We start from the raw sequence: 23,912 nt of genomic DNA, 5'->3' as shown, positions 1-23,912 counted from the left end.
TTTCTACGAATAAGTGACCTTCCTGCATTGGAAAACCTCCCTAATCTTTGTGATTGAATCTGTGTCTCCTTGGTCGACTGAGGGACCTTAAAGATAATTGTATGTGCGGGGTACAGAGATGAGGTAGTCATTCAAAAATCATATTAGACACTATTATTGCACACAGAGTGAGTCCATACAACTTATTATGTGACTTGTTAAACACATTTTTACTCCTGAACTTATTTAGGCTTGAGATAATAAAGGGGTTGATTACTTATTGACTAATTTCAGCTTTTCATTTTTAATGCTGGACTTTGGACTCAGGACTCTGACTGGGCCAATAGTTTTCTGTTGAAGCCATTCTATTGTTGATTTACTTCAGTGTTTTGGGTCATTGTCCTGTTGCATCACCCAACTTCTGTTGAGCTTCAATTTGCAGACAGATAACCTTACATTCTCCTGCAAAATGTCTTGATAAACTTGGGAATTCATTTTTACATCAATGATTTCAAGCTGTTCAGGCCCTGAGGCAGCAAAGCAGCCCCAAACCATGATGCTCCATCCACCATACTTTACAGTTGGGATGAAGTTTTGATGTTGGTGTGCCTTTTTTTCTTCACACATAGTGTTGTGTGTTCCTTCCAAACAACTCAACTGTAGTTCATTATTTTACCAGTAGCACTGTGGAACATCCAGGTGCACTTTTGCAAACTTCAGACATGTAGCAATGTTTTTTTGGACAGCAGTGGTATTGGGATATTTTAGACCTGAGGAAAGAGTGCCTCCTTCTGGCCCTCCAACACCACTGCCAGCAGCATCTGGTCTCCCATCTAGGGACCGACCAGGATCAACCCTGCTTAGCCTCAGAAGCAAGCTAGCAGTGGTATGAAGGGTGGTATGCTGCTTGCTTAATCAGCAAACATTTAACCAATTTCCTGCATCTTCCCACAAAATATGTGCAGGTTGTCAAGGTGCTTGGCCACATGGATCAGTGCTCCTGAAACCTTCTGGATCCGACAGTGTGCGCTGGAAGAATATTCAGGAGTCAGTTCTACTGTGGGGTTGGGTTAAGAATAATCTTAGCACCCTAGGTTAAGAACCAGCAAGAAGAGAGGGAGACCAGACGCTTACCTTTTCACTGTGGCCTTTTCACTGAAGACCAATAATAAATCACATGAGGTGAAATCAGTTCATCAGTAAATGTATCTCAAATAATGTATTGTTGTCACAGAGCTGTTGGTTCTTACCTGTAGTAATGAGATATATTGTGGTTTCAGCTCCTCCTCTATGATGTAATAATGAGATATATTCTGGTTTCAGCTCCTCCTCTATGATGTAATAATGAGATATATTCTGGTTTCAGCTCCTCTATGATGTAATAATGAGATATATTCTGGTTTCAGCTCCTCCTCTATGATGTAATAATGAGATATATTCTGGTTTCAGCTCCTCCTCTATGATGTAATAATGAGATATATTCTGGTTTCAGCTCCTCCTCTATGATGTAATAATGAGATATATTCTGGTTTCAGCTCCTCTATGATGTAATAATGATATATATTCTGGTTTCAGCTCCTCCTCTATGATGTAATAATGAGATATATTCTGGTTTCAGCTCCTCCTCTATGATGTAATAATGAGATATATTCTGGTTTCAGCTCCTCCTCTATGATGTAATAATGAGATATATTCTGGTTTCAGCTCCTCCTCTATGATGTAATAATAAGATATATTGTGGTTTCAGCTCCTCTATGATTTAATAATGAGATACAGTGCCTTGCGAAAGTATTCGGCCCCCTTGAACTTTGCGACCTTTTGCCACATTTCAGGCTTCAAACATAAAGATATAAAACTGTATTTTTTGTGAAGAATCAACAACAAGTGGGATATAATCATGACGTGGAACGACATTTATTGGATATTTCAAACTTTTTTAACAAATCAAAAACTGAAAAATTGGGCGTGCAAAATTATTCAGCCCCCTTAAGTTAATACTTTGTAGCGCCACCTTTTGCTGCGATTACAGCTGTAAGTCGCTTGGGGTATGTCTCTATCAGTTTTTCACATCGAGAGACTGACATTTTTTCCCATTCCTCCTTGCAAAACAGCTCGAGCTCAGTGAGGTTGGATGGAGAGCATTTGTGAACAGCAGTTTTCAGTTCTTTCCACAGATTCTTGATTGGATTCAGGTCTGGACTTTGACTTGGCCATTCTAACACCTGGATATGTTTATTTTTTAACCATTCCATTGTAGATTTTGCTTTATGTTTTGGATCATTGTCTTGTTGGAAGACAAATCTCCGTCCCAGTCTCAGGTCTTTTGCAGACTCCATCAGGTTTTCTTCCAGAATGGTCCTGTATTTGGCTCCATCCATCTTCCCATCAATTTTAACCATCTTCCCTGTCCCTGCTGAACAAAAGCAGGCCCAAACCATGATGCTGCCACCACCATGTTTGACAGTGGGGATGGTGTGTTCAGCTGTGTTGCTTTTACGCCAAACATAACGTTTTGCATTGTTGCCAAAAAGTTCAATTTTGGTTTCATCTGACCAGAGCACCTTCTTCCACATGTTTGGTGTGTCTCCCAGGTGGCTTGTGGCAAACTTTAAACAACACTTTTTATGGATATCTTTAAGAAATGGCTTTCTTCTTGCCACTCTTCCATAAAGGCCAGATTTGTGCAATATACGACTGATTGTTGTCCTATGGACAGAGTCTCCCACCTCAGCTGTAGATCTCTGCAGTTCATCCAGAGTGATCATGGGTCTCTTGGCTGCATCTCTGATCAGTCTTCTCCTTCTATGAGCTGAAAGTTTAGAGGGACGGCCAGGTCTTGGTAGATTTGCAGTGGTCTGATACTCCTTCCATTTCAATATTATCGCTTGCACAGTGCTCCTTGGGATGTTTAAAGCTTGGGAAATCTTTTTGTATCCAAATCCGGCTTTAAACTACACAACAGTATCTCGGACCTGCCTGGTGTGTTCCTTGTTCTTCATGATGCTCTCTGCGCTTTTAACGGACCTCTGAGACTATCACAGTGCAGGTGCATTTATACGGAGACTTGATTACACACAGGTGGATTGTATTTATCATCATTAGTCATTTAGGTCAACATTGGATCATTCAGAGATCCTCACTGAACTTCTGGAGAGAGTTTGCTGCACTGAAAGTAAAGGGGCTGAATAATTTTGCACGCCCAATTTTTCAGTTTTTGATTTGTTAAAAAAGTTTGAAATATCCAATAAATGTCGTTCCACTTCATGATTGTGTCCCACTTGTTGTTGATTCTTCACAAGAAAATAAAGTTTTATATCTTTATGTTTGAAGCCTGAAATGTGGCAAAAGGTCGCAAAGTTCAAGGGGGCCGAATACTTTCGCAAGGCACTGTATATTGTGGTTTCAGCTCCTCCTCTATGATGTAATAATGAGATATATTCTGGTTTCAGCTCCTCCTCTATAATGCTGATTGTCTGAAAGGAGCAGTATACTTGTCTTGTTTAGTCATATGTGCTTTCAAGTCTCAGAATTGATGCAGTTTTCTCCTGCTCTTCAGAGTTGCTATCTTGTAATGGTAGAAAATGTTAGATTAACTTTGAGTCCTATATCGTATCCAATGTCAGGACCCGGTTTCCCAAAGTCATCTTAAAGGCTAAGTTCATCATTACAACCACAGGATCCTAAAATCATCTCAATCACTGTAATATGATTTTGGGAAACCGGGCCCTGGTAAACTACACCTATAACTGATGCAAGCTGAATGCTACAGTGTGAGGGACTTTACCCAAGACAGCTGGCATGAATTCACTGTCATAAAAAGTAAGTCACATGTAAAGTATTTTGATGACCTATCACTAGTCACACAAACAAACATGAACACACACTATGTTTGGAAATAGAAAATCCTCCAGTGGAAAGTCCTTGAATTCAATGCAGTTAGGTTCAGCCAAAGATGCTTTATTTCCTGAATATCCCTCGCTGGTTGAGCATTATTGGTGACCATTGCCTGACCCTGGCCCGTGACCGTAACCCCCTCTACTACATAAAATTGACATTTTATGGGCATTTCTGAAGAAACTTTCTGTGCTTGCTCCAGCTGTCAAAAAGTATGCTATACTAGTGTGAGAAGATGAAATAATGGGATTACCAGTGGGTTAGGATAGTAGTTTGGTGTAACATTATGGTAAGACATGATCAGCTTTTACTGTGCTACATGTAAGCTGTTCCACACTTACAGATAGAAACAAAAAACAATAGCATGTATTTGCTTTAATCATAGAATAAGGAATGACAGTTACAGTATGGCTTTGTATTTATATGTAATTGATCAGTAGTCATGTACATAACTGTATTCTTAAGACAATAAGAGCTAATGATTAACAAATCAAACATATCTACGAAAAATACATAACAGGTTTATACTCCACTAAGCTTAGACTAAATCAAATGTTATTGGTGGCATACACATATTTTGCAGATGTTATCGCAGGTGCAGCGAAATGCTTATGTTTCTAGCTCCAACAGTGCAGTAATACCTAGCAATAAACACAAATCCCGCCCCCCAAAAAATTAAGCAATATCAGAGTCCGGAATACATATATATAAAAAATAATGGTATGTATAGTCAGTATATGAATAGAAAAGGTGTGTACAGCAGTAGTTATATAGGATGAGCCTTAACTAGAATACAGTATATACATATGAAGTGGGTAAAACAGTAGGTAAGCATAATTAAAGTGACTAGTGTTCAATGACTATGTCTTTAAGGTATAGGGCAGAGTACTAGGTGTTTTTGAATGTTACGTTCAAATCGATCAAGTCACTATAATATCTTAACTTGTTTTCAAGCAGTAGCTAGGTGGTTGATTCAACATTGTATAGTAAGAAACTATCAGCTCTAACTATTTTTCCATTGTCATGGCACGATCTTTAGAGGCTTCCGTTTAGAGAAGTTACAAAAGCAAGGAAAGACTGTCTCATTAAAAGTTTGTGTGATTGTGTGTAGTTGTGTTTTATTCTTAGGATCAGAGAATGACAGCTCTCCTCTGTCCCAGTCCAGCTTCACTCTGATCCTCTGGGGTGTCTGTCTCACTGTGAGGGGAATGGTTGGCTTTGGTGGGGATTCTGCTGACTATTCACCTTCAGAATTATAATCCACTGCGTATACGCTGTGCAGATTCTGTGATCACACCCAGAGCCCATGCGTTTTCCCCAACCTCAACATCCCAGAAGTGTGTCCCTGAGTTAAAGCCCTCACAATCCAGGACAAATGCACGATCAAACCTCTCTGTGATGTCAGGAAGCTTTTGAGCCACACCGAATCTCACACTGGTCAAATCCTTAGACAGGATGAGACTTGGGTGAGCAGTCTTGGGGTTCAGAGTCACAGAAGCTAGACAGAAAGTAGACTGTCAGACCTGGGTTCAAATACATGATTTATGTATTTGAGTTTTTTCAAAAACATAGCTCAAAACAACTACCCTATTTGAAGTATTGGAATGTCTACTTGTAAAACTCTACCAAAAGGTTTTTGAAAGTGTTGTCAAAGACTTTCCTGTTTCCAAATACATTCCAATATTCTCAAATCACTATATCTAGATCAGTGGATGCTGCTGAGAGAAGGATGGCTCACAATAATGACTAGAACGAAGCGAATGAAATGGCATCAAACAAAAGGAAACCATGTGTTTGAGGTTTTTGATAACATCCCACTCATTCCGTTCCAACCATTACCACGAGCCTGTCCTCCCCAATTAAAGTGCCACCAACCGCCTGTGATCTAAATACTTTTTTAAACATGTATTTTTCAGTAATTGAAGCACTGCATTGTATGTAATTGATTCAGGCCTAGACTCTAGAGGGCGCTTTCACGCAACACATTTTTCGTCTTAGTCCAGGACCAAGCAGCGTCTCACAATTGCATACTTTAAAAAAAGGGGCATTATGTATTCACTTCAGTTAGTAAATAAATGTGTTCATTGTAACATAATCATACTCACTATATTGAAAAACCTCTAACAATTTCCTGCATCTTCACACAGGATCTATGCAGGTTGCCAAGATGCTTGGCCACATGGATCAGTGGTTCTGAAACCTTCTCTGGATTCGGCAGTGTGCACCATCAGTTGTACTGTGGGGTTGGCATAACTTTGTTAAGAACCACAGAGAAGAGAGACAAGAGGCAGATCACTTACCTTTTCACTGTGGCCTTATAGTTCTGCAGAATAACAAAATACCAAATTAATAATACATGTAAACAGTGCAATACATGATATCAAATTAGTTCATCAATAAATGTATCTCAAATAATATCAACAAGTTATTGGTTCTTACATGCAGGAATGAGACGTCTTCTGCTTTCAGCTCCTTCTCTACGGCTCTGTGTCTGAAAGTGATGATATCCCTCCGCTCATCTCCTCAATCATCTCACTGTTCTTCTCTTCCTTCTTCAGAGTAGGGCTGTCTGGCTGCCTTGTCCTCTCAAAGTAACTGGTGAAGCTTCTCAAACTCCTTCTCAATCTGCCTCTGTGTCCTGGGCCTGTAGCTGGAGGCCGTGAGAGAAATATGTCAAATATACTTGAATATAACTACCATTCTTACATTCAGTACACAAACTCACTTCTGCGCAGTTGTATTGAACAGCATTATTCAGCAAACTCACCTTAATTTATGTTTCATCACAGGTTAGTTTTACTTCTTTAAAGACCTTCAACTTTCACAGCACCTTAGAATGATGGTACAGGGCTTCAATGGAGTTGTGAGTTCCGCCTGGAATGAAAAATGGACACTACTTTGAAGAAAGTCTATTTGGGTTTTTATTACTTTATATAAATATGCTGGTATAAAATGTCCAAACCTCAGCAGATAGAGGTTGTAGTCATAAATGTATTGTCTTATAGTGTTTGTGAGTAGTGAACTACAGGTAATTCAACTAGTAAATTGAATTACGTTTTGCAGTAGCTTCGTGGTAGTTTAACTAAATTCAAATCTTGGTAGTGTTTTCAGTAGTTCATTACTTAGTGGTGTATCTAACTACTAAAGAACGACACTACTTTTTTTTTGCTAAAATGTAATATGGGTGAAGTAGGCAAGAATTCCCTTTCTTTTTCGACATCAGACCTATCTTATTCTCTCACTTGAAACACTGTGTGTGAAACAATGTATACATCTGTCATTCTCATTGAAAGCAAGTCTAAGTAGCAGTAGCTCTGTTCTATGTGTGCTATTTCTATCCTTCTCGTTCTGGCTGAAATTACATTTTTGCATCTACCTATCAATTCTGAGATTTGTTGGTATTTTGGCCCATTAATATTAGTATGTTCAAAAAGTAAACATAAAAATGTCAAATTTGGTTTATTTATCCTTGCATATATTCTCCAGACTTGCCCAATTTATTTTAAATCAGATTTTATTTTAAACAATTTGACATATGTCTTTAGTATTTTACAGATTGAAAGCTGAAAACAGTATTCATCCACAATCTGTTCTGGACAAGTCTGGTCCTGAAGTGTCTTAACAAAATGAAACAATATTATTTTGTCTGACTTCATCCAGTGTCCAGAAAAAGGGATTTGCTAAAATGCAAATACTGCATGTGCATATTTAATCTGATATCACCACATGTGCATATTTAATCTGATATCACCACATGTGCATATTTAATCTGATATCACCACATGTGCATATTTAATCTGATATCACCACATGTGCATATTTAATCTGATATCACCACATGTGCATATTTAATCTGATATCACCACATGTGCATATTTAATCTGATATCACCACATGTGCATATTTAATCTGATATCACCACATGTGCATATTTAATCTGATATCACCACATGTGCATATTTAATCTGATATCACCACATGTGCATATTTAATCTGACATCACCACATGTTCATATTTAATCTGATATCACCACATGTGCATATTTAATCTGATATCACCACATGTGCATATTTAATCTGATATCACCACATGTGCATATTTAATCTGATATCACCACATGTGCATATTTAATCTGATATCACCACATGTGCATATTTAATCTGATATCACCACATGTGCATATTTAATCTGATATCACCACATGTGCATATTTAATCTGACATCACCACATGTGCATATTTAATCTGATATCACCACATATGCATATTTAATCTGACATCACCACATGTGCATATTTAATCTGATATCACCACATGTGCATATTTAATCTGATATCACCACATGTGCATATTTAATCTGATATCACCACATGTGCATATTTAATCTGATATCACCACATGTGCATATTTAATCTGATATCACCACATGTGCATATTTAATCTGATATCACCACATGTGCATATTTTAATACAATATGCTCTTTAATTACTTTTTACTTGTATTTCTTATTCTTATCCGTCTTTTTTAAAACTGCATTGTTGGTTTGGGGCTGTAAGTAAGCATTTCACTGTAAGGCCTACACCTGTTGTATTTGGTGCATGTGACTAATAACATTTTATTTTGATTTGACAATATTTCAGAGAAATTTTAATACAAAAACTATCAAATTTGTGTCTACATTCAACTGGTAAAACTTGATTGCGATATGATTATGGGGGACAAATACCCTCAGGTGCGGTGGCTGGCCTTAAGTTTCGTTTTTGCGTCTTTTACTAAAATTTTTGGTTATACCATGGCATTGTTGAATACTCGTTTCTGATTGGCAGTATAGAGCGTGCATATTTAAACGGTATAATTCAATAACTATAGTTCATTCTTACATGTTATATGTTTGAGCTGCTTTTGAAAGCAAACGTCAAATTGCTTTCATAACAGCAAGCTGGGACTGATGGTTTGGTTATCTAAACTAGCGAGTCTGATTGTTTGTCTGTTTGTTTACCAAGGCAACTACTGTGTATCTCGTAAACTTTCTAGCTACTTCACTGGACGTTGAATGTGTTAAATTACAGCCATTGTATGAAAGGGATAATAAATTCGTGGCTCTGCGTTCTCTGGGAAATAATGCAACTCCGTTCTCTGGGAAATAATGCAACTCCGTGGAAGGTTAGTTACACTCCGCTGGCGCGTGGTGGGACACCTTCCACGTTGTTCATTATTTTGCATAGAACGCATAACCTCTTGTTGATTAACCCTTAATGTTACTTATTGAAAATATATTTCACAGCGGCTTAGAATGATGGTACAATGACTTTCTACACTTATTAGGCTAACTAATATCTGACTCCAGTGATCTGTTGTTGCAATTTAGTCTATGACATTTACATATTTCACGAAGTAGTGAAATACTTTTTCAAACATTACTTTATTTAGCATTCAATGTAGCTTAACTTTTTCCAGTGTTAGGTAATTGTTAGCTTTGGTAAACTACAGTATATTTTCAGAGTAGCTTCCCCTACTTTATAATTCTGTGCAGCTTCATTGATGGGACAGAACTTGTGGTTTGCATGTTGATGTTTTTTAAAAGTATGACACACCAAACACACTGGCTGTTTATCATACCAACAGAAAGGTTTGAGTTTCTCGCCATGCAGACCGCAGAGCACCTCAGACCCTCTCATCTGAGAAGCCCACACACAACTTCTTTAAAACCAGGTTAAGGAGGTTCTACCTTTGAGGATCTTCTACTGCAAACGGGACATTCCCGAGGAACCTTTTTGTCTCCATAATTCCTTCAGACAGTCTATACAGAAGATGTGGCTACTCTACAAGAGTATGGGATAAATCATCTTATTGGAGAGAATGTTTGGAAGCGATTTTCTTTAAGAAATCCCACCCTTTCACGATATTCTGTAATGACCTCTGAAGGAAGCAGTATACTTACTTACGCTTACACATTTTGTTTGTGCATGCCGCCACCTACTGTGCGGGAGATCACATTTACATTTTAGTCATTTAGCAGACGCTCTTATCCAGAGCAACTTAACAGTAGTGAGTTCATATATTTTCATGTATTCATACTGGTCCACCGTGGGAATCAAACCCACAACCCTGGCGTTGCAAGTGCCATAATCTACCAACACAGGACCATGTTACATTTTGTGACACAAAAATACAGTGGTGTAAAGTACTTAAAGTAAAAATAGTTGAAAGTACTACTTGAGTGTTTTTTAGGGGCATCTGCACTTTACATTACTATTTATATTTTTGACAACTTTTATTTTTACTCCACTACATTCCTAAAGAAAATGATGTACTTTCTACTCCGTACATTTCCCCTAACAACCACTATTCCATAACAATAAAAACATTCCATTACTTTAACCCTAACTGATAATACATCTGGCTGACTGCCTGGGAGGGGCTGGACTCTTTCTTCAACACTTCTTACCTCTTCTGCAGTAAAATCTCGTACACCCAAGTACTTCTCTGCAGCTGCCATCACAACATATACAGTGGGGCAAAAAAGTATTTAGTCAGCCACCAATTGTGCAAGTTCTCCCACTTAAAAAGATGAGAGAGGCCATAGGACAACAATCAGTCGTATATTGCACAAATCTGGCCTTTATGGAAGAGTGGCAAGAAGAAAGCCATTTCTTAAAGATATCCATAAAAAGTGTCGTTTAAAGTTTGCCACAAGCCACCTGGGAGACACACCAAACATGTGGAAGAAGGTGCTCTGGTCAGATGAAACCAAAATTGAACTTTTTGGCAACAATGCAAAACGTTATGTTTGGCGTAAAAGCAACACAGCTCACACCATCCCCACTGTCAAACATGGTGGTGGCAGCATCATGGTTTGGGCCTGCTTTTCTTCAGCAGGGACAGGGAAGATGGTTAAAATTGATGGGAAGATGGATGGAGCCAAATACAGGACCATTCTGGAAGAAAACCTGATGGAGTCTGCAAAAGACCTGAGACTGGGACGGAGATTTGTCTTCCAACAAGACAATGATCCAAAACATAAAGCAAAATCTACAATGGAATGGTTCAATAATAAACATATCCAGGTGTTAGAATGGCCAAGTCAGTTTGTGATTTGTTAAAAAAGTTTGAAATATCCAATAAATGTCGTTCCACTTCATGATTGTGTCCCACTTGTTGTTGATTCTTCACAAAAAAATACAGTTTTATATCTTTATGTTTGAAGCCTGAAATGTGGCAAAAGGTCACAAAGTTCAAGGGGGCCGAATACTTTCGCAAGGCACTGTACATTTTCCCAGGAGTGTTGTCAGTCACAATGTAAGTAACCTAATTTATGTTCCTCTTAATGCCTCTGTCAATTCGACAGCTACTGTCAGCAGTAATCATGGACCTATGAACCTGAGGTATACTGTTAGCACTGAGACTGTTAGGAAACCCACTGTGAGCAGGTCACCCTGCACTATCAGCTCAAATATCAATATCATAGTAATGTCTACCTCTGATAAGCCTCCCAGCAAAACAATAAAAACAATAAAGAAACTCAGAAAAACACTAAAAATATACCACATTAACACATGTAGCCTAAGCAACAAGGTTTTAATGAAATAGATAACTTCGTAGAAACAGAGAGCATACATATACTGGCTATCTCTGACACTCACTTAAATAATTCATTGGACAATACAGTGGTAGCAATATATGGTTCTAACATCTACAGAAGAGACAGGAATGCCAATGGGGGAGGTGTTGGTGTTCATATTCAAAACCACATTCCTGTAAAGCTTAGAGAGGGTATGATGTCAAATGCTGTTGAAGTAATATAGCTACAGGTTCACCTGCCTCACATAAAGCCTATTCATGTGGGAAGTTGCTGTAGACCATCACCAAGTGTTAACAGTCAGTAGCTGGATAATATGTGTGAAATGCTTGATAACGTATGTGACATCAACAGAGAGGTACTGTATATTTTCTGGGTGACCTAAATATTGACTGTCTATCATCAAGCTGTTCACTCAAGAAAAAGCTTCAAGCTGTTACCAGTGCCTCCAACCTGTTTCAGGTTATCAGTTAACCTACCAGGGTATTTACCAACAGCATCCACGTGTATTGATCACATCTGTACTAATGCTGCAGAGGTCAGCTCTAAAACAGTATCCACAACTAACCGATGTAGTGATCATAATATAGTAGACATATCTAGGAAAAACAAACTTCCAAAGGCTGAGCCTAATTTAATGTAGAAGAGGTCATACAAGAGGTTTTGTAGTGATTCCTATGTTGAAGATGTAAAGAATATTTGCTGGTCTGTATTTGTACAATGGATCCCCATTAGTTCCTGCCAAGGCAGCAGCTACTCTTCCTGGGCTCCAGCAAAATGAAGGCAGTTATACAATTTAAAAAAATATTACAATGCATTTCACAACAGATTTCACAACACATTAAATGTGTGCCCTCAGGTCACTAATCTACTACCAAATATCTACAAAACAAAATCTGTGTGTATAGTGCATATGTTATCATCCGTGTGTATGCATGTGTCTGTGCCTGTGTGTGTCTCATCACAGTCCCCGCTGTTCCATAAGGTGTATTTGTATCAGTTTTTTAAATCTAATTCTACTGCTTGCATCAGTTACTTGATTTGGAATAGAGTTCCATGTAGTCATGGCTCTATGTAGTCCTGTGTGCCTCCAATAGTCTGTTCTGGACTTGGGGACTGTGAAGAGACCTCTGGTCGCATATCCAGTCCTTAATTTGGATCGGATCCTGTTCCACCTCTCCGTTCTGGAACCTATCCGGTACCTCTCGTGGCATGAAAAGTCATTTTCACTTTTCGCAAAGTAATTTTTTTATTTAAAGTGATTGAAGTTTATTCGAGTTGACTTTTCATTAATTCTCCTGCCCCCACAAAACAGGTTATGTGAAAAAGTCCATTTTCAGCCCTGGCCTAATATTCTATAAATTGATTCGGGTTTGGTCCCGGGTTTATGGTTTGTGCAAAATTGTAACCTATGTTTGAGACCAAAGCTTGGTCTTGGCTGTGTTAGAAGCACACAAGTAACTCTTACATAACTACAATGAGATTAACTTTTTATGATCTCTCTCCCTCTCTGCTCTGATAGACATGAGCCTGCAACTCTTATCTCTCCAGCGTTGCACTTAATTAATTTTCTTATAGAATCAAAGTCGCGCGTAGGGTTCTGAAGGAACTGCAGCGCCCCTGATAAATTGAAATACATTTGCCAAAATTATAGAATTACTGCTGTCTGTTCAGAATTCAATTAAATCATTCAGAATAGCCTTCTACACCATGAGAAGGACTATAATTCACCCACAGAGGATCAATAGCTTAATCTTTTTTTAATAGCCTAGCTGTGGATTGTAGCCCAATAACAAGGAATAGCCTATAGTCAGGAACATGCTACAATGTAGGAGAAAAAGCAGCATGCAGACAAAATATAACTTTTGCAATATTTCAAATACAATCGGGGGAAAACACAGGTTGGAAACCATAACAACACCCACCCGTAGCCTTTCCTTCCAGTTCTATGCTGCCAATGACTGGAATGAATTGCAAAAATAGCTGAAGTTGGAGATCTCCCTCATTAAATTTAAGCATCAGCTATCTGTACAGTTTACCGATCGCTGGAGCTGTACACAGCCCATCTGTAAATAGCCCATCCAACTACCTACCTCATCCCCATATTGTTTAATTTACTTTTTTGCTCTTTTGCACACCAGTATTTCTACTTGCACATCATCATCTGCACATCTATAACTCCAGTGTTAATTTTCTAAATTGTAATTACTTCACCACTATTGACCTATATATTGCCTTACCTTCTTACACCATTTGCACACACTGTATATAGACTTTTTCTATTGTGTTATTGACTGTACGTTTGTTTATCCCATGTGTAACTGTGTTGTTGATTGTGTCACACTGCTTTGCTTTATCTTGGCCAGGTCTCAGTTGTAAATGAGAACTTGTTCTCAACTGGCCTACCTGGTTAAATAATGGTGAAATATATATATTTTTTTAATCAGCTAATGTCACATTTTGTGTTAACCTCAGAGCTTATTTTCACCGTTAATTTATCCCATATGAATGAATGGCTGAACAAACCAGAATTCATGAATGGCTGAACAAACCAGTTTCATTTCCAGTTTTTAGGTTGAGGATGACCAAAGACAGTACAGTATAAATTCTATGGCATTACAGTCATTTGACCCATCCTACCCTTGCACCTTGACTTTCTGATTAGTTTAACGCGGCACGTGTTTAATTTAACACGGCATGTGTATAAGTACAACCAGTTAGCACATTTCCAAGTTTCCTAGTTACGACCAAGCCAGCTGGCTGACGAGACGGCACTTTTTCTGAAAGACGCTAACCAAATTCCCATATCGATCAATGTGATACAATCCTTTTCCAAAGCGTCTGGTCTATATCTTAACATTAAGAAATGTGAACTCATGGCTGTCAAATATTGTGTGACACCTTCATATTATGGTATTCCAGTAAAAGAAAAACTTACATATTTAGGCATAACCATTACAAAGGATCAGAATTCTAGAGGCTTACTCAATTTGAACCCTCTTATTAAAAAACCCCAGAAGAAGCTAAATAAATGGTTACAGAGGGACTTATCTTTAAAAGGTAGAGTCCTAATAACCAAGGCTGAAGGTATCTCTAGACTAACATATGGTGCTCCATCTTCATATCTTAAAATAAGCAAGGAGATAGACCAGATGCTTTTCAACTTTCTGTGGAGAAACCGTACCATTACATTAGAAAAACTTGTGATGAACACTTGGTGGACTGAATTTTCTGGACTTTACTACCTTAAATAATACTTTTAAGATCAATTGGATAAAACAATTCCTAAGAAAACCCACTTCTATGTGGAATTTTATTCCTTATCATGTCTTCTCTACTTTTGGTGGCCAACTTCATGTTGGTTTGCAATTATAATATTGACAAAATTCCAGTGAAACTTTCTGCTTTTCATCGGCAGGTTTTCTTGTCATGGTCCTTAATTTATAAGCATAATTTTTCTCCACACAGATATATTTGGAATAATCGGGATATATTGTATAAAAATACTTCTTTGTTTTTAGAATATTGGTCCTGAAATAATATCCTATTGGTGAGCCAACTTGTAAATGCAGAGGGTCTTTTACTCAGTTATAAGGAATTCTTATCACTTTACAAGGTCCCTGTAACACCTAAAGATTTTGCAATTGTTTTAGATGCCATTCCCTCAGGTGTTGCTTTATTATTCAGGAACGTGTCAAGACCTGACCCTCAGAACCTACCTTCCATTGACCCTGTTGTCTCATCAGTAGGAAAGATTTGTTTTTCTTTTGGTCCATTCAACAACAGAGCGATATGATCCTTGTTTCAGCAGGATGTTGTATCTATCTATACCTTATGTCATGCCTTATTGGAATGGATTTATTGATAATATCTATTGGAAAAAAGTTTGGATGTTGCCACACACATACCTACTTGTTAAAAAAATTAAGGAAGTTTCATTTAAAATTATTCATAAATATTATCCTGCCAACCACAATATGAAGAAGTTTAAGGAAACCATAAACTCAAAATGTTCCTTTTGTAATGACCACCCAGAAACAGTGTTGCATCTTTTTTGGCATTGTATTCATGTAAGATAACCGTGGCAAGACATCAGTAGGTTTATAATTGAACACATTTATGAAGATCTTACACTATTGTGGAGAGATGTAATGCTTGGATTCTTTACCTACACTAGAAATAAGCTGAAACATTTTTATGTAATTCATTTAATTATTCTTTTGGCCAAATGTCATATTCACAAATGTAAATTTACAAACAAAACACCACATTTTCTTACCTTACAAAAAGAAATTGAACTGAATTTTAAGACAAATACTTAGAATTATTGTTAGAATTATAAGTGTATGTATGTCCCTTAAAGTCCTTGTGTAATGTGATATTTTACCCCCTAGCCCCGCCCCAAGCCCAATTGTTCTTTGTATATTATTTATACTTCCTGTATTGATTTGTTGTTAATAATAATAATAATAATAATAAATAGTTACGAACTTAACGTGAACGCGACATCTATCCCACTCAAAAGGGCTGTATATGTCAGCTGCAACATAACCAGGGCCGGAAGCAATACCATCATGAACATGCAGCATACACACTTGCAGCGCAGCTAGCTAGGCTAATTTAACTTTCCTAGTTGTATGCCGTATTATGTCCAGCAGAAAGCAGTATTCGTCTTCTACATTTACGAACCGTAATGCCTTTATTGGTTCAATGTAGCTAGCTAGCTAACAGATAGGCTAACTATGCTGACGTTAGCTGGATGGTGACGTTTGCTTGCTAGGAGAAACCCTCAGCTAGCGATTAAAATTGTGAAAATAGAATCGAGGACGAATTAATTAATAAGATCGGTGTTATTTTCTAGCTGTACGTAGATAACTAGCAGAAAACTAGGAGGGGAAAGCTAGCTACTGTTGCTGCTCTATTCAGTAGCTGGTCAACTAGATAATTAGTTTGCTAGCTAACCATGTCTTTTTCTTTTGCCCTCATTCAGGCTTGTAATCTTTTTGCAATTCCACGTTGTAAATTGCTGCTGTCAAAGCTGCAACTATAAACTTGAATTGCGTTACTAAAACACGAGGAGCGAGCAATTTGTTTACGGGGTAGAATAGCAACGACTGCATAACAGCACTAGTTGTAGAGGTTTAAGCCGAGAGCGGTCCTATGGTGTAATGGTTAGCACTCTGGACTTTGAATCCAGCGATCCGAGTTCAAATCTCGGTAGGACCTCGTCCTTTTGATTTAAAATATCCTTAGTCACAGAATTTATAAATTGCCCATCTTATTAACATTACAATTAATGGTGGTTATATCTCAGATTTAAATCATGGATGAATGTGAATTTGTTGTCTCATATCCATTCTCTGATATCCCCATAAATAGTCTACCACCACAGGCCTATTTTGATGGATCTAATAAAATCCCAAGGAAATATCAAATTTTTCAGAGGGAATTGCAATAAAGGCAGACATAATTAATTTTCAACCCTTTTATTTACTACATTTTCAGTAAAAAAAAGATGTTTTTCTTACACCATTTGTAGGCCTACAAACTTTCTCAGACACTTAAAATAGATTATTCCTGTCATATAAACTCCATATGAAAAATACAAACACGTACTTATTCAAAATATGTTTTCTTCATATAAAACACTCGATAACAAAACAGCAAAAAGAGTATAAAATAACCAAGTCTCAATAATGCAGTATACCTATACAAAACAAAATATGAGTGCTTGGTTATTGTCTTTGGCTTCAGTGAAACTGGTTTGCATACCTAGGCAATTAGACAATACGAATTTGTACCCCTTTAGTGTTGATGGAAGACTTTTTCTAATGTGATATTATAGTTGTCCTCAGATACCAGTAGGCGACTTCTTTCTCCAAGATAACACAGTAAAAATAAGATCATACAACTATTCAGTCTTTTCTTGCTGTATCCCATTCTGTGAAGCATGTTGAGCTGGGACTATTTTAAAGCTACAGTTGACTGCATGGTTCATTAGCAGGTTGATTTCATTTGCATATGAAATATAGTTTGATATCATATCAAAAACAAGTTTATCGGGGGAAGGATTCTTTACTGATTCTCAATGCGAGACCAATATTACTTACATGCTCACATTTAATAATTGCTACACAAAACTGCATAATGCACAATCATTAATAATGCATAAACATCATGTAGAAAAGCTATTTTAAGGTTTGGAAAATATTATTTGGGATACTGTGTGTGAATTAAACAAAGAAACCATAACAAAGACTATGGTCATGTTCATTAGGACACGCAAGGAAAACCTTTTCAAAAGCAAGTCCAGGTAGTCCCTCCCTGTTTCAGTTCGTTTGGTTATTAATGAACATGACCCAGGAAATGCTGACCTTTCAGTGCAACTATAAATGCAGTAAAATGACTCCCAATCCGCTTCCTATTTCTGACATTCCATTACACACACACATAGTGTATAAAACATTAAGAACTCCTTCCTAATATAAAGTTGCACCCCCCGTTTTCCCTCAGAACAGCCTCAACTCGTCAGGTCATGGATTCTACAAGGTGTTGAAAGCGGTCCACAGGGATGCTGGCCCATGTTGACTCCAATGCTTCCCACAGTTGTGTCAAGTTGGCTGGATGGACTTTGGGTGGTGGACCATTCTTGATACAAACGGGAAACTGTTGAGCATGAAAAAACCCAGCAACGTTGCAGTTCTTGACACAAACCAGTGCGCCTGGCACATACTACCATACCCTGTTCAAAGGCACTTACATTTTTTGTCTTGCCCATTCACCCTCTGAATGGCACACATACACAATCCATGTCTCAATTGTCTCCATGCTTAAAAATCATTCTTTAACCTGTCTCCTCCACTTCATCTACACTGATCGAAGTAGATTTAACAACTGACATCAATGAGGGGTCGTAGCTTTCACCTGGATTCACCTGGTCAGTCTATGTCATGGAAAGAGCAGGTGTTCTTAATGTCTTGTCCACAAAGTGTATTTACTGTATAACCCCCTTCCGGACTGTTTTCTCTTCAAAGAGGTTGACTATACAGACATTGGGTAACATAATACTGACCAACAAAACAAGTGATTTTCCATATCTGCATGTGTGCAAACTGGGTAGTCACTGACACCGTACAGGCTTTCACAATGCTTTCCTATTTAAAATGACAAATACTTCATAGTCATGAATAACATGATTAAATGAAAGGTGATGGCAAACAGTAACTGAATTGACGTTACAAAATAATCCACTCAATTGTAGAGGAAAAGCTTAAAGCTATCACCTCAAAAGTTATTCTGTACCTTTGTAATATACCGTCCTGATGGACATGATTGTGCCCAATCCGGTTCCTCACCAGTTGACAGCTGTCTTCAAACATGCAAAAACACACACAAACACACTGACCAATTTTGCAGACACACATACCCAAACCACCAATTTCCTTCCACACACCGATTTACACCCAGTTATGCCCTTTCTCTGTGGCCCCTGGGAGTCCTAACTCATCTGCGTTGCTGTTGCTGGGGCCCCAGCATGACCTTGTTGATGAAGTTGACGATGGCCACAGCCGGCTGCTCTGGGTCCATCTCGGCAAACAGGTGACACACATTCTCCGATGAGCTGCCAGTCCGCCTGGCCACGAAACCAAACACCCTGCAGGAGTGAGGGAAGAAGAGAGAGAAAGAGGGATGAGAGGAGGTGAAAGAGAATAGGATGTGTTTTTTTTAATATCTATGATGGTAGAAAACAGTTTTTTCAATGCACTCTTCTCATGAGAAGCACAAATATTACAGGAAACTCTGGAGCATCACATTACTATAGTCACTGTAGTTCTCTTCAGGTTCATTCAATGTAGGGATCTATTTGATAAGAGTCATAATTTTATAAAATGAGAACACTATGATAAATTGCCATGATGCACACACAATTATATCCACACACAGTCAGAAGCAGAGAAACAAGCACTTACTTGCTTGACTTGTTATCAGAATTAGTCCACCTGAAGCAGACAGACAGGGACATACAGACAACATGTCTTAGATGCATTGAGAAAGAAGAGCAGTCATACTGTCATGGTTGTTGTTCTAAATCAAAAAAGGCATACTATACTGTAGTTCTACAATACAGAGATTAATTGACCCAACCCTGAACCACAACGAAGTAGTGTTCAGCCTGTCAAAATACAAGGTCAACATCTCTACACAGCACGTATAAGTCATTGCTCACGACACGCCACATTTCAACTTTCATTCGGTGGTATTCACATGTGCACAAGGTCTATGTCGCAGTGATTGCATATAGGCCTAAAGCCAGAGCATCAGACCCCATTGTTCCATGCGTTGTCTTAACGCTACTCTAACGTTAGCCTGACATTGGGCCCACCTGTTGTCCTGAGGATCCACGCTGCTGAAGGTCACACTGTTGATGGGGTAGTGTCTCCTGAAGAAGAGTCTGCATAGTGGTTGTATTCATTAGGCACCAAACGGAAGAAAACAGAATCAAACAAGGAGGGCGTGGCAAACAAGGAGAGACTGCCTACACGTACACCATGATCCAATAAGAAAAGCGTATTTTAGTGTTCTGTTGCAAAATGTTTTAAAACACACCTCCTTTGACTGTCGGTCAGTGTGATGCCCTGAGTGGACACTTTGAAGTGGACCATGGTGGCCATGGGCTGAGGGTTCTGGGTCAGAGTGCACCTGGTCGCCTTGGAGACAGCCTGAGGCCCCGTTAGTGACTCTGTCTCCACAGAGTTTAGGTAGAGCACGTTACAGGCTGGATGGAGGGAGGGAGACAGAGAGAGGGAGGATGGGAAGGAGGGAGAGAGAGAGACTGAGAGATTAGGAATGATGGATGAACAGTATTTCGAGATGTAGATGGGTCATGTCACACCTACACAAGGCCCCATCGAACTTGAGATAAGCTTGCCGAGCTCAATGCATTGATAGAATGTGAGTGTTCGTTGATGTAAATGGGGTATATTTTACTAAGTCATGCTAGCATTCCACTCTGTTTACCCATCTCTCTACATGGACCTTGAGCGGCCACTACTGGCCAAAGCCTGCATTGCAGCTGTATTTTACCCTCAAACTTTCTCTCACCTGCGCCCTGTTTGAGGAGGTCAGCTGCTGTACTGGTGTTGCTGACACTCTGCAGCTCTCCGACCAAATCTGGAACACCACAATATCGTTAGGACATTTCCCCATGACACCACTAAACCATGCCAACTCTCTGTGTACATACATGCACAACACGCATCCATACTTACACATTATACACTCCCAATACACATTTCTCATAGACACGTTTACACCATACACTCTTTTAAGTGTAAATATACATTGAGTGTACAAAACATTAAGAACACCTTCCTAATATTGAGTTGCATAATGTACACTCAGCGTCTATTTGTATATTGTGTCGTGCACACACACACACATAGCCCATGCCATATTGATACAGGTATAGTATACAAAGAGTATCGGGCCCCATACTGTTTGATACAAAGTGATTCCGTTGAAACACAGGGATTTACCTTTCTCGGGGATGCATAGAGCGCATGGCAGGGAGATAGGGGTGAGTGAGCGCTGGTACACCAAGGCAGATAAACTTCCTAAAACACATACGCATAGCAGATCAACACAGGTGAAGGAGCGGAGACGAGGAAGGAAAGTCACTTTCTAACTATTTCCACACTACTGAGCCGGGCAGAGCTGTACTGCGCTGACCTGGTTACGCATACACAATAGTTCCTGGAAATGTCCTGTAAAGGATAACGTGAAGTGAAATATCTGAGCCAGCACTGAATTCCATGATAGTGTAAAAAGGGTATTAAAGCAATGATAAACTTAATTGTGAGGCCTACAGTGACATCTGCAGGACAGAAATAGGACTCACCGAAATAAGACTCATTCTGACACCCCTTTATCTTGACCCCCCGAGAGCCTGTCTCAATGAGGAAGTGTCTGACCAGATGCTCCTGATCAACCACTGAGACAGAGAGAGAGAAAAGGAGGGAGGAAGAGAGAGAGGAGCGAGGGATAGGGAGAGGCAGGGCGAGAGAGACACAGAGAAAGAGACACAGGGGGATAGGGGGAGGGATAGTGAGGGAGGGAGAGAGAGAGATAGAGGCTGAGAAAGATATATACATACACTACCAGTCAAAAGTTTTAGAACACCTACTCATTCAAGGGTTTTCAGTCATTTTTACTATTTTCTACATTGCAGAATAATAGTGAAGACATCAAAACTATGAAATAACACATGTTGAATCATGTTGTAACCAAAATGTGTTAAACAAATCAAAATATATTTAATATTTGAGATTCTTCAAATAGCCACCCTTTGCCTTGATGACAGCTTTGAACACTCTTGCTATTCTCTCCACCAGCTTCATGAGGTAGTCAGCTGGAATGCATTTCAATTAACAGGTGTTCCTTCTTAAAAGGTCATTTGTGGAATTTCTTTCCTTCTTAATACGTTTGAGCCGATCAGTTGTGTTGTGACAAGGTAGGGGGGTATACAGAAGATAGCCCTAAAATACCATATCATGGCAAGAGCAGCTCAAATAAGCAAAGAGAAACGACAATCCATCATTACTTCAAGACATGAAGGTCAGTCATTGCGTAAATTTCAAGAACTTTGAAAGTTTCTTCAAGTGCAGTCGCAAAAACCATCTAGCGCTATGATGAAACTGGCTCTCATTAGGACCGCCACAGGAATGGAAGACCCAGACTGAGGTCCAAACACTTAAAAAAACACACCCTATCCCCTCAAGGGGTGAGGGAGGAAGGACTTATTTTTAAATGGACCACCCTTGGCCGGAAATTCGTCACTCGCTCATCCCGCCATGATTGTGTTTTCAGCCACCAGTAGATTGTGGGAGCTTTATATGCGTTACAGTCAATTTTGAGTGCATGTCTACTTATATTAAATATATAATTATTAATATACTGTATGATAGCTAGAACATGTATTATCTAACTAATGTTAAGCTGCCTAGCTGGAACTTCTGAAGGAAAATGTTTTATTTCTACAATTTCCAAAGATAACCATTCGTTTTAACTTACACTTGCATGTTGACTTCTCCATTAATGTTGTTTTTAAGTTTTCGTTGACGTTTTATGGCTGATGTACAATCGTCGCAAATTGAATTATGGGTAGTTTTAGGCCCCGGAGTGAACATAATAGTACACTCGTAAAGCCGACTAAAACGAGGGCTGAGGGGCTTACGTTGCAAACTTCCCTCCAAGAAAGCGACGGGGATTCCCCCAAGGGCATAAGGTGAGGGTAAGTGGACGAAGGTATGTCTTTTAAGTGTTTGGACCGCAGCCCCATAGTTACCTCTGCTGCTGAGGATAAGTTCATTAGCGTTACGAGCCTCAGAAATTGCAGCCCAAATGAATGCTTCACAGAGCTCAAGTAACAGACACATCTCAACATCAACTGTTCAGAGGAGACTGTGTGAATCAGGCCTTAATAATCAAAATGCTGCAAAAAAAACCACTACTAAAGGACACCAATAAGAAGAGACTTGCTTGGGCCAAGAAACACGAGAAATGGACACCGGTGGCCATTGGAGTCCAAATGTGAGATTTTTGGTTACAACTGCCATGTCTTTCAAAGACGCGGTGTGGGTGAACGGACGATCTCTGCATGTATATTTCCCACCGTAAAGCATTGAGGAGGAGGTGTTACGGTGTGGGGGTGCTTTGCTGGTGACGCTGTCTGTGATTTATTTAGAATTCAAGGCACACTTAACCAGCATGTCTACCACAGCATTCTGCAGCGAAACAACATCCCTTCTGGTTTGGGTATAGTGGGACAATCATTTATTTTTCAACAGAACAATGACCCAACACACCTCCAGGCTGTGTAAGGTCTATTTTACCAAGGAGAGTGATGGAGTGCTGCATCAGATGACCTGGCCTCCACAATCCCCCGACCTCAACAAAATTGAGAAGGTTTGGGATGAGTCGGACTGCAGAGTGAAAGAAAAGCAGCAAACAAGTGCTCAGCATATGTGGGAACTCCTTCAAGACTGTTAGAAAAGCATTCCAGATGAAGCTGGTTGAGAGAATGCCAAGAGTGTGCAAAGCTGTCATCAAGGCAAAGGGTGGCTATTTTGAAGAATCTCAAATATGAAATATATTTTGATTTGTTTAACACTTTTTTGGTTACTACATGATTCCATATGTGTTATTTGATAGTTTTGATGTCTTCACTATTATTATACAATGTAGAAAATAGTAAAAATAAAGAAAAACCCTTGAAGGGGTAGGTATTCTAACACCAATAGTCTGTGTGTGTGTGTGTATATATATATATATATATATATATATATATATATATATATATATATATATATATATATATATATATATATATATATATATATATATATATATACATACATACACAGTTGAAGTCAGAGGTTTACATACACTTAGGTTGGAGTC

The 23,912-nt window shown here is 38.8% G+C and overlaps 1 protein-coding gene, 1 long non-coding RNA gene and 1 other non-coding gene across 3 annotated transcripts in view; 1 reads left to right on the top strand and 2 right to left on the bottom strand.

The window, feature by feature from the left end:
• Positions 1-4,145: 4,145 nt before the first annotated feature.
• LOC110528496 lies at positions 4,146-9,806 on the bottom strand. Its single transcript, XR_002474266.2, has 5 exons — positions 9,603-9,806; positions 6,641-6,747; positions 6,313-6,523; positions 5,979-6,196; positions 4,146-5,371 (listed from the first exon to the last, which is right to left on the bottom strand). It is a non-coding gene; the product is annotated as an uncharacterized LOC110528496 (long non-coding RNA).
• Positions 9,807-16,607: 6,801 nt separating this feature from the next.
• Positions 16,608-16,679, top strand: trnaq-uug. Its single transcript has one exon. It is a non-coding gene; the product is annotated as a tRNA-Gln (tRNA).
• Positions 16,680-18,213: 1,534 nt separating this feature from the next.
• LOC110528494 (tensin-2) overlaps positions 18,214-23,912 on the bottom strand; it is a 31,562-nt gene continuing 25,863 nt past the window's right edge. Inside the window, exons 18-24 of the mRNA XM_036984077.1 lie at positions 21,352-21,444; positions 20,990-21,067; positions 20,556-20,624; positions 20,061-20,229; positions 19,837-19,905; positions 19,424-19,453; positions 18,214-19,107 (exon numbers count right to left, since the gene is read on the bottom strand). Coding sequence (XP_036839972.1) covers positions 18,957-19,107; positions 19,424-19,453; positions 19,837-19,905; positions 20,061-20,229; positions 20,556-20,624; positions 20,990-21,067; positions 21,352-21,444 — 659 coding nt within the window. The 3' untranslated portion in view covers positions 18,214-18,956. The remainder of the gene's footprint in view (positions 19,108-19,423; positions 19,454-19,836; positions 19,906-20,060; positions 20,230-20,555; positions 20,625-20,989; positions 21,068-21,351; positions 21,445-23,912) is intronic.

This window comes from Oncorhynchus mykiss, chromosome 7 (assembly GCF_013265735.2).
Source record: "Oncorhynchus mykiss isolate Arlee chromosome 7, USDA_OmykA_1.1, whole genome shotgun sequence".
In the NCBI taxonomy this organism is placed as follows: domain Eukaryota; kingdom Metazoa; phylum Chordata; class Actinopteri; order Salmoniformes; family Salmonidae; genus Oncorhynchus; species Oncorhynchus mykiss.
This window is presented reverse-complemented; position numbering and strand designations above follow the sequence as displayed.